General features: G+C 33.1%; 1 protein-coding gene across 1 annotated transcript; it reads right to left on the reverse strand.

The window, feature by feature from the left end:
* Positions 1 to 75: 75 nt before the first annotated feature.
* Positions 76 to 14647, reverse strand: LOC131847578 (superkiller complex protein 2). The gene is made up of 22 exons (XM_059197171.1): positions 14420 to 14647; positions 14154 to 14327; positions 13324 to 13582; positions 12531 to 12707; positions 11961 to 12256; positions 11369 to 11481; positions 10502 to 10733; positions 9753 to 9936; positions 9241 to 9378; positions 8668 to 8782; positions 8107 to 8233; positions 7748 to 7852; positions 7396 to 7552; positions 6516 to 6660; positions 5725 to 6047; positions 5116 to 5244; positions 4001 to 4133; positions 3365 to 3539; positions 2326 to 2542; positions 1524 to 1750; positions 911 to 1063; positions 76 to 535 (listed from the first exon to the last, which is right to left on the reverse strand). The coding sequence occupies exons 1-22, from the start codon at positions 14456 to 14458 to the stop codon at positions 389 to 391; spliced, it is 3765 nt and encodes a 1254-aa protein (XP_059053154.1). The 5' UTR covers positions 14459 to 14647; the 3' UTR covers positions 76 to 388.
* Positions 14648 to 16730: the final 2083 nt, after the last annotated feature.

Consider the following 16730-nt stretch of genomic DNA (forward strand, 5'->3'; position numbering starts at 1 on the left):
CAGATAGCAACTAAACGGATGGATGAAGTATGCGACTATATTAATATTAAAGGAAAAGTAAAATTCAATATAAAACAATATTTTAATTAAAAATATCGCACAAGAGATCAGGACAAAATTTTCAATATTTAAAGTAAAAACCAGCCCATTGCCTTACTAACACTTTGGTACACAAATTTGCTAGTAGGACAGTGACTAAGCATAAGTTTCATTATACATTTCTTAAATTAAATTTGACATAGTTCTTTTGTAAAACTTTTTAATGCCAATATAATAGTGTAATATATAATACATGTACAATAATATATAATTTATGCAATACATCGTTTTAAAATTTCACTGAATATGGTTTTTTCATTATCTGTTAATAAAATTTTAAATGTTTAGTTCAAACAGTAACAGTTTCTTTCTGTGTAGTGTAGAGACTGGCTGCAAATACGATGTCTCTCTTAATAGCAGTGGACGCTTCCATCATCTTAGCTTGTAATTTCGGGTCGCCAATAGCCACAGCGGCGTCTTTTACGTCTATTAGCAGCTGTTTCAAAAAACAATAAAACATTCAAGATTTTTTAAGAAAAATAAGGAAAGATGTCACGTGAGTTGGCCTGATGACAATAAACATATCACTAGCACACCTGAGATGGGCTGGAGAAAGAGGAAAGTAGAGTTATAGGATAAAATTGGTCTGACTGACTTTAAGATAAAATAAGTATTAGAACCTGATGGAAAGTGATCACATGGTTAGTGATGCCCATGATACCCCTCATGGGTTGCAATTCCTAACTGACTAAGGTATCATGCTTCCGAAAACCTAAAAACTAGAACACAGCTTACAAAGCAAAGTGCTAAGCAGAAATTTAATTTCGGCATCCTGAATAACTAATTCAAGAATTAACTGTGTATCAGTTACCTCATGCAGTTGTTGTATACATCTGACGATGATACCCTCTTGGACATCTGTGAGATCCATTATTTCTGCAAAGGGTTTCTCTAGGGCCCACTCGTACACTACTCTAACTAAACCAAAGTTCAATCGTTCTGGCTGACCTTCGAACTGGTTCACCTGAAAAAAAAAATGTGATACTTATATATTCCGAACAGATTTGCATTCTATACGAGAACAAAAAAATCGTAATCCACGTAATCTACAATTTCACAGCTATATACTAACCTACCATGGAAATAGGTAAAAAAACAAATATGTTACTACTTAGTGGTAGAAATAGGTAAGACAGATAGTTTGAGAGGGATTTTCACGCAGATTACTGTGTACGAAGTGTATGGGGTACATTATATACTGCCAGCTCATTTAACCTCACTATTCCAAACTCTGCACATTTTTATATATTTAATTTTGTACCAATTTTAAATGTATTTTCTTTAGTTTTTAGAATTTTCATATTATTGTTGTCACTTTTGCCTTGTTACTGTTTGTACCTTATTACAAATATTTACCATTTCTACCCATTATTTGATTCACAACATCACGCATGCAGCCCAATCATTCCATCGCCAACACTCACCATATAGTTTGCTTCAATTTTCATAAGATCATCATCTATTTCTTCAATAGCCTTGCGCCCCTCTGCGAGCTTCTCTGTCAGTACAGGCTCTATTTGCGTGCGCGCCTGGAACACGAAGGCGCTGAGCAGCGCCGCGATCTCCGCCGGACTTTTGTTCGTAAACACGTTGCGGAACACCAGCTCCGATATTATAAGTTCGTTGGTACCCATCCCGCATGCCACACGACCTTAAAAAAACAATATTTTCATTTAATCCTAAAGGATTTACAGTATTAAATATACATAGGTACATTATTAGAAGCTTATTTTAAAATAATTTAAGGTAATAATCAATAAGCAATTAGTTGATTAATGTTGGTAATTGATTAGACACGCATCTCAGGAGTTATTATTCCTAAGGCACGGTAACGTATGAGGCGGCTGTGTCTAAATAAAAATTAATTAAAATAGTTACAATAAGAACAGTTATTTGTTTATTATTGTTATTGTTGATTGGTTTATTATGTTTTTCATCTTTGTGTTGCTGAAGATGCAAACAAAATATTTATCAAATGGTGAGATTGCTCTAAACACTACTCATCAGAACCCTTCTAGAGGCCCGATATTATAAATTAATTTATAACAGCAACAATAATCGAAATCCGCAGTTGGCTGCGCCACAAAGCTACAGTGTAGTCACTCCTAGCTGGAGTTAGCATTTTTATATTCCAACTTGATTAAAGATTCTGTGCTTATTGTGCTATGTGTTATGTGCCTTGTCGATAATCTGACTCTAACAATAGATATGAATTATATAAAGTACCTTTCAACATAACACTGTCATGTTCATCAATGTACTTCAGCTCACGCAGCACGAGCAGCCGCCGCTGGTAGTCCGGGTACAGGGCGAGGTTTTCGAACGACAGTAGACGTTTGTACTTGTCTCGTTTACGTTCTGTCTGCTTACGCTCGTACACAATTGCCAATTCGCTTTTGAAATTTGCTATATCTGTGTGTTTCTTTTGTGTTTTCAATATTTCCTACAACAAATTTTATATTATAAAACGTGAATATTCAATTAATTAACACATTAAAAAAACATTATACTGCTGTAATTAAGAGTACGAACACATTTCAAATATTTAGAATAGTATCCCTACCATTCGAATGTGACATGTTTGATTATCGTACAATAATTATATGTACTTAAGACTATGAATATGTATTGGACTGCTTTAAAACATTTTTTAAAAGTATAGTAAACGTATTTTACGTATTTCTAGCTGTTGTTTAGAACTATATGGAATTGTATGATATGTAAAGTATTTTTTTGTCTGTTACCTAGTAACCAGGTCTATGCAATTTCTTTTTATGGATGATAATAAAATATTTACGCTAATGGTTTATGAGACGGGGCACCAGTGGAGGATGTTGGGTGTTAGGCCCATCGTGACTAATTCACTAGGCATTAACATGAGGGTTTTCAGGGCGAAGACATAGAGATTCCATGTAGAGATCAACTTAACATTAGTAACGTTATTAGTCCAAGTCACCTTTCCCCTAGGATTGTGCAACTAGTTACATAATGGTATCACAAAATTAAAATAACCTAGCATAGCTATATCATAGTTGTTTCTAATAAATAAATAGTACAAGTGATAGGTGACACTTCAGATAAACTTTAAAATAAAGAAATAACACAGCAAGTTTATTTTTATGGATGATAAAGGAATGATGTAGCCGCCTAACAGTTTACGTTATTTACTGCTAGTCATCGATGTTAAATAATAAGAATAGGCATATACTTTATATCTCTCAGATGTTCTCATTTTGATATAGGTTTGATGTATTTATTTTATTACCTCATACTTGGACATATCGTCCAGAAGATGTAGTAATTCTCCAGAAGTAACAGGTAGTGACTGTTTCAGATTGATGTATTCAAAGTTACTCGCTCCCGTTCGAATTGCGTGCGAAAGCCTGGATAGCTCTTGTACTACGTTGGCACAGCTGGACCCTACAGGAGCGTCCTTGAATCTGGAAAATTACATTCATAAATTGCTTGCCCGTTAAATAAGTCACGTCTGTTATCAGTCAGGTAGTCAAGCTATTTTCTTCCGGTAGTCGCAGGTTCGATACTTCGCAGTGTACAAACATTTGTATTAATTAATATGATTGTTTGTATCGGTCTCGGTGTTTTCTATAAATATACTCTGAAAGTATTAAAAAATATATCTATGTATTTATATCAGTTATCTAGTATCTATAAAATGACGCGTGCTTGGCTTGGGACTATATGGCGCTTTATATTTGTGCTGTACGGCGCTGTGAGTTGTATATGTATTGTTATAGATATTATTATCACATACAGGGTACCTAGAAGCATTGACATCTGGCGACGTCATGATAAACGCATGATTTGACATGCCTATATAATATATTTAAATCGAACATGGCACCTTCGGTGGCACCATCCTTCGAATTCCTATCATACCTACCGTGGAATTTGCCGTTTTTCCCAGTCTTGTATAACAAGATTAACATCAATTTTTATAGTTGTTTTGGTAATAGCCACAATGTTCTTTGGTCCAATGCATAATATTGTGTGGTTCAGAGTGCTTTCTTCCGTTCCTGGAGAACAATGAAAGTTTCAATTGATATAAACACTATACAGACAAAGTCATAAATCACTCTTGTATACTTTTTATACATATTTTATCTAGTGTACATAAATCTAATGTTACATTGTAAATTATCGAAGTCTTCCTAAACGGCTTGAATGATTTTTATGATATATAGTGTATATTAGGTAGATTTGAGAATAGATCGTTAACTATTTTTATACCAGGTGACAAGGGTAGCCTTATACAAAAAAAAAATTATATGGTAAATAATTATGTAATTTTATAAAATCTAAATATCACTCAAAGGTGACTGTCTATCAACGCACAGCCCAAAGCACTGGACGTATCGGGCTGAATTTTGGCATGCAGGTAGATGTTATGACGTAGGCATCCGCTAAGAAAGGATTTTGATTAATTCTACTCCCAAGGGGAAAAAATAGGGGATGAAAGTTTATATGAAACTTTTTCAATTTCAAACCGATCGGACTGAGACATTGCATGCATAAAGCTACTATGACGTAGGCATCTCCTAAGAAAGGATTTTGATGAATTCCACTGTTAAGAAGATCAATTAACGCGAGCGAAGCTGCGGGCAAAAGCTAGTAAATTATATAAACAAACAAGTACAAAATATATGTTTTTCATTATTCCTAACACTTTAGTTAGGGTACGTACTTAAAACATTTTAATGTAATAGGTATCACAGGGTAAAAGTTATTACTTAAGTAAATTGAGACAAAATTAAACATACCCACGAATGGTTAAACTGAAATAAGGAGTCATGTATAAATTACATCATAGGAAAGTGACCATATCGGACTCTAACGGCCCTACTGTGACTTTATATTTCTTTTATAATTAAGTTTTTAATGGTGACATCATAAAACATGATTCCTCACACTCTTCGCATTTTGTCGCCACTTTAACGTGTCTAATTGATGGAAGGTATTATTTATATATTATTAGGTATAGTTTTTTGATATTATTACCCGTGGTGTCGTAAATAGCAGAGAAGCCGAGTAACCTGAACCAGTTTTCGTCAATATCGAAGTTGTATCTGGTGGTATCCTGTTCGGCTGTGTCTAGCACTAGCACTTTGTACGGGGTCTGACGGGGACCTGTATATTCAAATAAAATATATTATACAACTGTATTTTGATATTAAAAAAAAAACTACATCGACTACGACGTATGTGAAAATTCATAGAAATTTCTATTCAAAATATTAATCAAATAAAAAAAATGTCTACTTTTCAAAGTCACTTAAATATAATACTATATAATCAAAACTGGTATTACCAATGTTAAATCTCTTCCTTACTCTAGTAGTAGTATAGGAGTGGTACGTTTAAGAGGTTTTATGATTATTATTATTATTATAAAATTGTGTTTTGAAATTTTATAAAATCTGTAGGTATGACAAACATCACTCAATAATAATAATCATAAAACCTCTTAATAATAACGGAATAAAGAAAGACTTGAGAATGTACGTGTACTCAAAATACGGTTATTGGCTCAATATATAAATAACATATACATTATTATTTGTTTTGAAATTATAAAAGCCATATACTACCATAAAAAATAACACCTACCATTGCTACTTAAATAAACACCCAATTGATTAATGTACGGTCCAGCTGAAATTATAAATATCCTGCCAGGTACTATTTCTTTGGTCACTTTAGGCTGACTTAATAAAACAGGCATGATATTATTCAATATGTCGATATACTTGGTAGCATTATCGTAGAACGTTGCGAGAGGAGCGAGGTGCGAAGCCAGCGGTGTACTACACTTCTCTGAATATTCCTTCTCGGCTAGTAACAACTGCTTTTTGTAGTTATCCGATTGTACAATTTGGTTGATCTCACGAAACGAGCGTTGCATCATGCCTTCTACGGATACTGTGGCTACTCTGTAATATTTGTGAAATAACAAACATGTAATTCTAATAATAGATATATGGTACAGGAACAGATATAAGCTATGGTCCATAGTGGCCCATTAGGTAAGCATAAAAAATAAAATGCTCTTATATGCAATATTACATTCTCGTTCTCTTAATTTATATAATTCCTACCCTCAGCATGTACCATTAGACCACAACTATTCAGTGCGGAAATCTGATCACCGCTACTGCGTTATGACCTTCTCTATTAGTGATCAAATTCACACTGTTGTTGAATCTACACCCATATTACGACACTTTTCGTCTCTGAATAAGGCACCATCAGGCAATAAATAGATCTCGGATATAGATTAGAATCCAAGTGTAAACTGTTTAGCGCCCAGACTTCGATACAAACACTCAACAATGCGAGCATATTATATCCACCATAACACATAAAACAACATAATTATTATTTAGTATGTTATCACCTACCGTAGTAAACTGAGGATCATTGCGTACGTAAGCCTGAATTGTGATGTGAGTTTCTCTGGGATACCCATCATCATGCCTTTAAGCGTCATTAGGTCTGGTACGCCGTCTTTACACAGTATTATCACAGTACCCGTATCATCCAGACCTAGAACAAGACCAAGCTTTCAGTAGTATTTTACTAAAAATAATAATAATACATGCACATCGGTTTTAATAATAATAAATTAATAATTCTCCCGTCCATATTACTTGGGTGACTTAGGTTAAATGTATCAGATTGTAGTCCAATTGTGAATACTACTTTTTTCTCCATTACTTGTAATTGTATAATTTGACAAACTGATCGTAGTAACATTAAAACTGTTAATTTTAAAGCAACTAAGTCATATTACATAGTGATCTTAACGAATATTATAAAGAAGAAAGATTAGATATTTCTTTGTATTGGATAAACATAAAAATTTGTAGATCGATTTTAAAAAATCATTCACTTCATTTAGATATAATATACATTATCAGCCAGTAATATAGTTATTCTACATTATTATTTCATTCATTCGTAGACTATTACGTATATTTCTTGCGGATAGGTGGGCAGCACTGCGGATAATATTGATGGACCCGATGGTCTAGCACGCCGCCTTCCTTTCGATGATCGCAGGTTCAAATCCTGGCAGGAAGCAGACATTCGTATACGTATTAATGACTGCGATTATTTGTTTGGATTAATTTGGGCGTTATCTACGCATATTATGTATAAATTAATTATTTAAGTATTTCTTCAGTTGTCTAGTACTCATAATACATGCTCAGCCTATCTTGGGACTGGATGGTGCTGTGTGAATTGACCTGGGTTATTATATAATAATAAAATTGGTACCTCTACGGCCAGCTCGCCCAGCCATCTGTATGTACTCAGCCGGCAGTAGCGTCCGCCGCTGCACTCCATCAAATTTAGTGCTCTCATCGAAAACTACAGTTCGAGCCGGCATGTTCACGCCCATTGCAAACGTTTCTGTCGCAAATAGGATTTTTACCTGCAATTTTTTATATATTTTAGTAACTTACAGGTAATATCGTATATATTTAATTATATGCTTTCCGTTTTATGTGTTGTTTATTAATATGTGTTTTTTGCAGTAGATTTCAGTCAGTCTTTTGCCAATAATACAAAATAAGGTGAGGTATAAACTAAGCATGTGGTTTGTGATCGTTACAAACAATTTACTTACATAGCCAGATTGGAACAGCATCTCGACAATTTCCTTTAACAATGGCAGAATGCCGCTGTGATGGACACCAATACCATTTTCGAGAACGGTTTGTAACCTTTTAACCTGAAATAGATAAGAAACTACGTAAATGCTGACTCCGAAGGTAATATCTTATCTAAGAGCAAGACAAGCATCCAGTAGAAAAAGTGCATAGACGATTTAATTTACCTCTATATTATATTTAAGGATCGGCTGCAAGTGAAGGCTATCGTAAGACTACTTTTGTTTTTTATAGTCCTAGACCACACAATAACTAAGCACTGTTAAAAAAGTGTTGAGGCGAAATATTGTCAAGTTGTCCAATTGCATATACTTACTTGAGGTAGTACTCTATCCGGTTCTTTCAGTCTTTGTAAACACCTCAAGAAGAATGAACGGATGTGGCCCTTCTCCTTAGCTGTTGTCAAATCCACTGACATTAAATTTTCTGCATTCTGGTCACATCTAATATTATACAATTATTTAATGCATTTGTAAATAGAATTTTTTAATATCATTGTATTTTCTTTAAGAAGGGAGTATTTTCCAAAAGGTTTCAAGTCTTCAGTTTCATGAGTATTCTTTTAGAAGGAGCTGATAATAATAACTTGTGCTTGTTAATCTATCCCATTACTATTCCAAAATATCGATGACATTATTTTATGTGTAAGACTACAATGTATACAAGACATTACAAGATACATTTCAGCAATAAAGAAAAACAAATATATGTAAAATACTAATATTTCACGCAAAGGAAAGTGCGATACCAGTAAAATTTGTTCAGATTTTGCGAAAATTTTGCCTAGTATTTAAAAAATACATAGGGATTGAGAACATACTCCTATAGATAAAGTTCACATAGTTTGATGACGCAAAATATTTTTTATTTACTTTACCTATTTCGAGAAAGTGTGAATGCCACAACAGGAAGTTTGTCTTTCTGCCTTAAATGATCTATAAAGGCAACCCACATTGTTTGATCTGCTTTGGGATTTGAGTACTGTTTGCCACCTGCAGAAACGTTAACATCTTTTAGGACCTTGATTATTAAATACTATGAACACAATTAGGATTATTTGCCATTTACTGACAGTTTACTCGCTTTATGAAATGAAATTTATTTGTAGATGCCATGTTTATTCTTTCAATTATTCTGTCAGTGTGTCTGTTAATATATTGTTCATCATAGAATGGTATGCAAATATTAATTTTGAACAATTATTTGTACCTGAAACTTATATAGAAGCAAATAACAAGATCAAATAGACAAATCATAGCAGCATTGTTCATTTAAACAAGATTTTTTGTCATTTAGCCATTTTTAGGAAAATGTAGGCTATTTAACATACAATCAAAAGATAAGAACCGATCAAAACAAAAGTGAAAAGTAAAGAGATGCAGTGCATGCGTCAGAGACTTCTGCAAAGAGGCTGTCACTTCTATTGAAATAGATTGCAGATAGTATTTACCTTTAGGACCGAAGCTCTTTTTATTGTCACTCTCCCTAGCTTTCTTTGCTGCAACCGCCTCGTTGTAGCCACGCAGTTGGAATTGTCCATCGTGGTCCAGTACAAGGAACCTTTCATTTTTCGTTTTGCCATTTGAACCTAAAAAACAAGTTGACACAAAATGCGTTTGTTAATTCCAAGCATTGTTTCTATAAAATAAAGTGGGGAGTCGCGAGTATGGTCCATACAGATAAAAAATAATGTCGAGAGAGTGACAAAGGTGTGTCTCTGACCACACCTTACTGAATATATCATCAATCACATCAACACTGTAACAGTAACTAACTTTACAATGAATTAATTCAACTGTGTTCTATCAAATAGAATTATTATTATATGTCTTTCAGACCAAAAAACGTGGATTGTGGGTCAACGGTAAAAAATTAAAAAGTATTTCATATCAAATTAACAGACTTAGTTAGCTAGGTAAATAAAATAAAAAAAATAAAGAAAGAAAAAAATAGATGAGTCACCTGTATACAGGTAATGGCAGAGTGGTACAGGTCGCTTAGGTGTGGAGACAACATACACTTTTCGTTTTTTGGTACGACCCACCCAGTCTGCAAACTGTAGAGTGTTGGGCACAGTGGCGCTCAGCATCACGATGCTTACGTGCGCCGGCAGCAGTATCAGTACCTCCTCCCACACGTAGCCTCGCTAAAAATATTATAATATTATTACACATGCTATAAATTACTGCATAATAGAATGCATTGCCCTTACCCTATTTATTTGGGGATGGCGTAATATATTTTTCTCTTCCATTTATCCCTGTCCAAAGTCATCACATTATATACTCACTTTCTTGTCATATCATCTTTCACACAGTCCATACATTTGTTTTGCGGTCGACCTCTGCTCTTATAACCATCCAAATTCATATGTAACACCTTCCTTAAAATATTATTTTATTTCCTATGCATTACATGTCCATACCTGGACAAACAATTACTCTTCAACTCTCCGAGACTGGCGCGACGTCCAGACTTCCCCTAATGTATTAATTCTTTACATGATCCATTCTTGTCATACCACACATCCATCTCAACATTTGCAGTATTACTAGTTTATAAATAGTAAAATTATATAGCAAATGATGTGAACAATATTATAAATATTTTTTTTTTCTATTCAATACTGTATAAAAATCTATTATTTTGTCATTATTTGTTAACTTAAATAAATGAAAAAAAAGTTATGACAATAATTCCATAGTAATTACCTCTGTATTATTGATGTAATGAACCTCATCAAATATCACAAACTCGAGGTCCCTAGTGACGTCAGAGCCGCAATACAACATAGATCGCAAGATCTCCGTGGTCATGACGAGGCAGGGTGCTGTGGCGTTAATCTGCAAGTCGCCAGTCAACAGGCCCACTTCGCCAAACAACTTGTTGAAGTCATTGTATTTCTGGTTAGACAGTGCTTTGATAGGCGATGTATAGATTGCTCTAGAAAAAAAACATTCTATGAGACTATCACAATTTAAAAAGTAAAGTAAAACATCAGTTTATTAACCTACTAAAACCTATAAAGCGATATAAAAAGTTTTTTGTAATGGTAGAATTTGAGACCAAATTTTACAAATTTACAATAACAATGTTACAAATTCTGTCTTTAAAGATAAGGGATATCATAAGGGAGAATCTTCAATATATATATAATTCGACGACCTCGGTGGTCTAGCGGTCTAACACACCGCTTTACGTCCGATGGTCGCGGGTTCGATTCCTCGCACGGCACAAACATTTGTATTCATGAGTATGATTGTTTGTGTCGGTCTGGGTGTTTTCTATGTATATTAAGTATGTATTTACGAAAAAAAAATATCTATGTATTTGTATCAGTTGTCTAGTACCCATAACACAAGCTTTAGCTAGCTTAACTTGGGTCTAGATGGTGCTGTGTGAATTGTCCTGAGATTATTATTATTATTAATATATATTTTTAGTCACAATAAAACACAAATTTAATACATGTTTATGATATAACTAAGTGAAAAAAAATCTTTATATATTAGTGTGATATTAATAATGGTTCCAATTGCAGTACATGGTGAACACATTTTTAAAGGTGCCATACCCACCTAGTGCAATTTCTTCTTGACATTGCTATAGCATATTCTGCAACCACAGTTTTTCCAGCAGAGGTGTGTGCAGCAACAAATACATGGTGGCCTTCTTCTAATTTTAAAATAGCCTGAAAATAATACATCGTTAAAATTGAGTTTTGCAATATTAAAGAAATTTGAAAGAAAGAAAATTATTGGTCAACTTTAACTATACATTTGTTTTTCAAATGAAGAATTATAAATAACTCGAAAGGTCAAATAGGCTAAAACAGTTTAAGTTAAACAACTAAAATAGCTACAATAAGTTTATTTAAAACATTGATGTTTTTATAAGAAGTTGACCTCCATGCAGTTACACTAGAAATATCCTACAATTCTTGTCCCTGACAGGTCTAGGTAGCGAAAACTGCAAAAAGGCGAGCACAATAGATCTATGTAGGTCGCAGTGCTACAGGTGCTAGTCACCTGACATTAGCCCAAACTACCCCATAAAAAAACAAAATGGTACCCTCGAAACCCTTGGTTGGCCCATATGGTATTCTGGCTTGGTTGGTATCTCGTCAGTGTATACCACTACAATTTGTTTTAAAAAATGTTAAAACTATACCTGTTTTTGAAAGTTATCCAATTCAAATGGATATGTGTGCGCCATATCTTTTAATTTCTCATTAAATTCTGGAACAGGTAAGGATACATCTATCATTTCAGCCCATTGTGTGCATGTAACTCCAGTCTTCACAGCGCTGCCTGTGATGGTGAGGACTGGTATTTCTGGTAATTCTACAGGTGGTTTAATCACTGTACTTTCTAGGAAATTATCATCTTCCTCTGAAGGTTCGATTTGAATTTTATTTGCAGGCTTTTGTTTTTGAATTTGTGGTTCATCATCATCTTTCCAGAGACCTGGAAATGTTAACATATTTTTTTACATTATTATACAAAATATATATAATTGAATATCTGTCCTTAGATCCTGAGAACTTAATAATAGGATATTTTAACTTCTTCTAAATGTTCTTCGTTTCAAATTTAATCATACCTTACCAGCACCAATAGTGCCATGTACATATTTTATTCAATAAATTCACTTTGTTAATTTTTTTTACTTGTGATAGTATTTGAGAGTTTGTGACAGTATGTGGATATGTAAATTATATTGTTATATTATTTTACACACCTACTAAATGTGCATTATTATCCACTACTTCTTCCAAATTTATTTTTACTTGCATATCAATAACTTCAGACTTTTCAATTTTTTCAGCTGCTTCATTGTTGGGTTGGTTCAGCACTGTGACACCATCCTCACCAAATAGGACACCTTCCTTGCTGCCTGGTGGTATAGTTAACAAATCTAAAACAAAACAACATAATTACATATAATAATTATAATAAATTAAGAATCTGTAATTAGCATATCACTAATTATAGGGTATGGAGGTATAATATTTTAGAATTCAGGAATGGCAATGCATAAGAGATATCACAGGTACAATGTATTATGTGATATCCAGTGCTATTCATGTTCATAGATTACAGTTTTATTATTAGGGGTGATAATACTGTGGCATACCTATCCTACACTAACAGAGAATATTAGTATGGATGTTAGGATGAGCATGATGTAAACTTACTAATTATATTATGGCAAATGAACCAAATATTAACTATAACACCTACAAAGAGGGATGGTGTAGATGAGACGGAGACGGTGTAGAGGTGTAAACCCCATAATCTATATTACTAATATTACTGATAATATTGAAAGAAGCCTTTGTAATATTCAAACTCACTAGTTTGTATCTGTGTTTCTGTGTATAGTCTAATATAAACACATTGTAGTAGTAGTACATAATCATAGTAAATTAACTAACTGTTACATCAATATAAATACTAGATTTAATGCCTGAAAAAATATATAAAATTTGTTTCAATACATCATATGTATATTAAAAATTTTAATTATATACCTTCGCCTAAAAACTTGCCAGACACATCATTGCCCAGATCAATATTAATATCTACAAAATTTGCAGATTCTTTCAGCATATGTTGAAGTTCCTCTTCAAATCCAGCTGGTAAAAATGGACTCTGAGTAGTAGCACCTCTGGTAGCAAGGCTCGGGGGCAATGGTGCCCGAGACATAGACAAACTGTCCTCATCATCTTCGACAGGTATACTTATTTCATCCAAGCCAGTGATTTCACCTGTTATAGGATCTCTCACAACCTTGAATAAGATATAAAAAGAATAAATTTTATTAAAATTACATATTAAGATATATTTATATTATGCCTACTTTGTAATAAGAAAAAAGTTTTATGACATTGATTCATTCAATATTAAACAGTTCCATATTGTATGTTTATTTTATCACTCCACATTCAGCATGTTATAACTTCATAAACTATTTTACTTAAAAATACATATTTTGTCTATACTTTATTATTATTTTTTTAAATGTAATGTTAATTCTAAACAGTAATATAAATAATATTAATTTATGAACTTAAACTCCTAATAACTTATAGAATTCATTAATCATTAGTTCTGTTCAATTTATCAAACAATATTGAGAAAATAAATTGTTACCTCAAATAAATTTGTTTGATTCAATAGTGGTATGTAACATATTGTAGTTGACACTTTATTTAGAACTAAGCTTGTTTGTGATAAAACCGATTTTGTGTTAGTTCACATAAACCTATTTTATTTAAGTATGTCCTATATCTGGTGCAAAAAAATATCTTTCAATTCTATTGTAAAAAAAATTGTTGTACGGAATAAGTCTATTTCAAACCTCTAGTGTGGAGTCTGGACCAAAATCATCATCGTCTATTTTAAATAAGGAATCTATATCAGTCTTTCGGTGCCAGTGAGTCTGTGATCTCTCCCATTTGTGTATAGAGAGTCTTTCAGGTTTTAAAATATATTCTTTCACACGTTCGTTTAAATCTTCGAATATCGGTGGCAACTAAAACATATTGATAAAATTTTTAAGTTAATTTAAAAACCAAAAGAAAATTACATTTTGTATAACAAAACAATAATATAGTTTCAATATACTTTGAAATCTGTAAACTCGTCTTCATTATCTAGAGCCATTTCATTTACACAAACTATGAAATTTGGTCATATATTTTCATTTAAAGTAATTATAAACTTTTTAAACGAGGTTATTTCAATTATTTATCTTCAGGAGAACTTCAGATTTCTCTGAAAAACATTAAATGAAATCGTAAACGGCAACACTAACTTGACAGTTAGTGTTGCCGTTTACAATTTTAAGCACAAATCATGCTTTATATAAAAATAAAAATGTAATCTAATTAAAAAAAATTGTAAAAGAAAATATTTCAAAATGTAACTTTATAAGCGACAATTTAATTAAAATAATAAATAGATATTGGAATAGGTTGGCGCCATCTGTTTTTAGTAGCCAGTCCCATTTTATTACGTTTCTTTATTGCAATGTTGCATTCTGACTATAGATGTAGTGGTCGTACTTAATCAAGATATTGCCGATCCAAAGTAACCAACCCAGATATAAAACTTAGTCTAAGTTAGGTGTTCATTATGAAACGAAAAAATTCAGGTCATACAGAAATTTATATATGTCAACTGAATTATCTCGTATTCAGATCAAACGCAGTGGGTAAATATATATTTATTAATACAAATAATTTAGTAATATATATTTTAATAATGGGAAGTGTTGGCTCCATTGTTAACAATTTACAGTGTCAGGCCGACGTCAATGTGGCTATCATTGGAAACTATCATCGTTAATTCCTGGCGAATACACCATGATGGTCTAACTATGTAATATTTTTTTTATTAATTATCTTATTTGTGGTCTAACTGACGTAACTTCAAGAATCATTTTCCACTGGTGTCCCACCCAGTGGCGTAGTTAGGTAACCAAGGGCCCTGGAGCAAAAAAAGGGGTACATTACAGTTTTATTAAAAGGCACATTTCACTATCCGTCAAATTGACAACACTGCTAACCCACAGAAAGAATTTAGGGGAATTCCGAAAGTATAACTTTCGAATTTCTTTCAACTGAATTTTGAAAATTACTATTTATTTTGAAAATGAGAGAAATTTTGAAAAGTTCAGTTTGATCGAGATTTTCTGAGTTCGAGGGCCCCTTTAGCTTGAGCGCTCCGGGGCACTGCCCCGCCTAGCCCCTAGTTAGTTACGCCGCCAGTACATTTATATGTACCTACGTATGCCTGCGTTGGCGCAAGCAGGTGCATTATACCATTATTATCCATAAAAAACTACGCAATAGTCGTCACATAGATCAACATATTGTTTTTGCATATATACATACTATCTTCTTCGTTTTTTATTTTAATTCTTTACATAAAATAAAACTACCATATATAGTAGGAACCGAAAATGTTTTGTTGGACAATCTAGTGACGGTAGTTGAATAAACTGCTGACAACTATTAATTTAACATATCTGGCCAGCTCGTGATTAAGGATAGTGCAGCGTAGTCGAAACGTAGAGAGAATTAAATACCGTTTTACCATAAATATATTTCCGTTAATACTCCATTAACTATATTAATAATACGGACGTGTACTAAATGTGAAAATAGTAACAATATACCTATTTCTACCTATGGGGACTGATTGGGGAACGAATTCGGCGGTTAAATCTATATTACCTGACTTCAGCAATGTAATTTGTACATTTTCATACGTCGGTGATAGGTACTGTTTTAACACACTGCTTCACTCTCCGCTGATAGATTTTCGTTATTTTCGTCAGTCTCATCCGAAATGTAGCTCCACAAAACTTATGACTACACTTACATAAAATCTACTAGTATCTTACATACTCAGTCTATTCCTGGGTAAAAAAGTTGAACACTATACCTAATGATATTTTTTCCTAAGATTATTTTATGAGCATGACTGTTGGTAGTCCTGCAATAAGCGTGTGGTTTATTTTTCTCATGATTGAAGTTATTTTTCATTACTAAATGTTGGCGTTTGTCAATTATGGAGAATGGCAAGCAATCTTGTTGATGGAAAGTGCTATAATAATAGTAAACTTTCCATACAATTATATAAACATAAGTAACAATATATGCATGTGGTTTTATGTGATGTTTTTTAATTAACAAGATCGTAGTCAATATTAATAATGACCGTACGATGACGTGAAAATTAAAGGCTAATGCTATAAACACAATAGAATGATCATTAACATTTTTTTGCCATCAATTCTTAATGGGAACGCGTATGTGAGTCAGTGAGTCTTGACGGTCAAGGTCACGAAGCTGGTCTTACCCACCACCTCGATCTGCAGCCGTCAGCTCGGACAATTCCTGAGTTCGAGTGGTCGCTCGTTCGCTTTACT

Source organism: Achroia grisella, unplaced genomic scaffold (genome assembly GCF_030625045.1).
Source record: "Achroia grisella isolate CSIRO2021 unplaced genomic scaffold, CSIRO_AGI_Agris_v1 utg540, whole genome shotgun sequence".
NCBI classification, from domain to species: Eukaryota; Metazoa; Arthropoda; class Insecta; order Lepidoptera; family Pyralidae; genus Achroia; species Achroia grisella.

Coding starts and splice junctions, on each gene's coding strand:
- LOC131847578 (XM_059197171.1), bottom strand. CDS start 14,458: ATGGCTCTAGATAATGAAGACGAGTTTACAGATTTCAAA. Junction 13,583..14,153: donor GTCCAGACTCCACACTAGAG/GTTTGAAATAGA, acceptor ATCTTATTCAAG/GTTGTGAGAGATCCTATAAC. Junction 8,234..8,667: donor TTCACACTTTCTCGAAATAG/GTAAAGTAAATA, acceptor GTATAATATTAG/ATGTGACCAGAATGCAGAAA.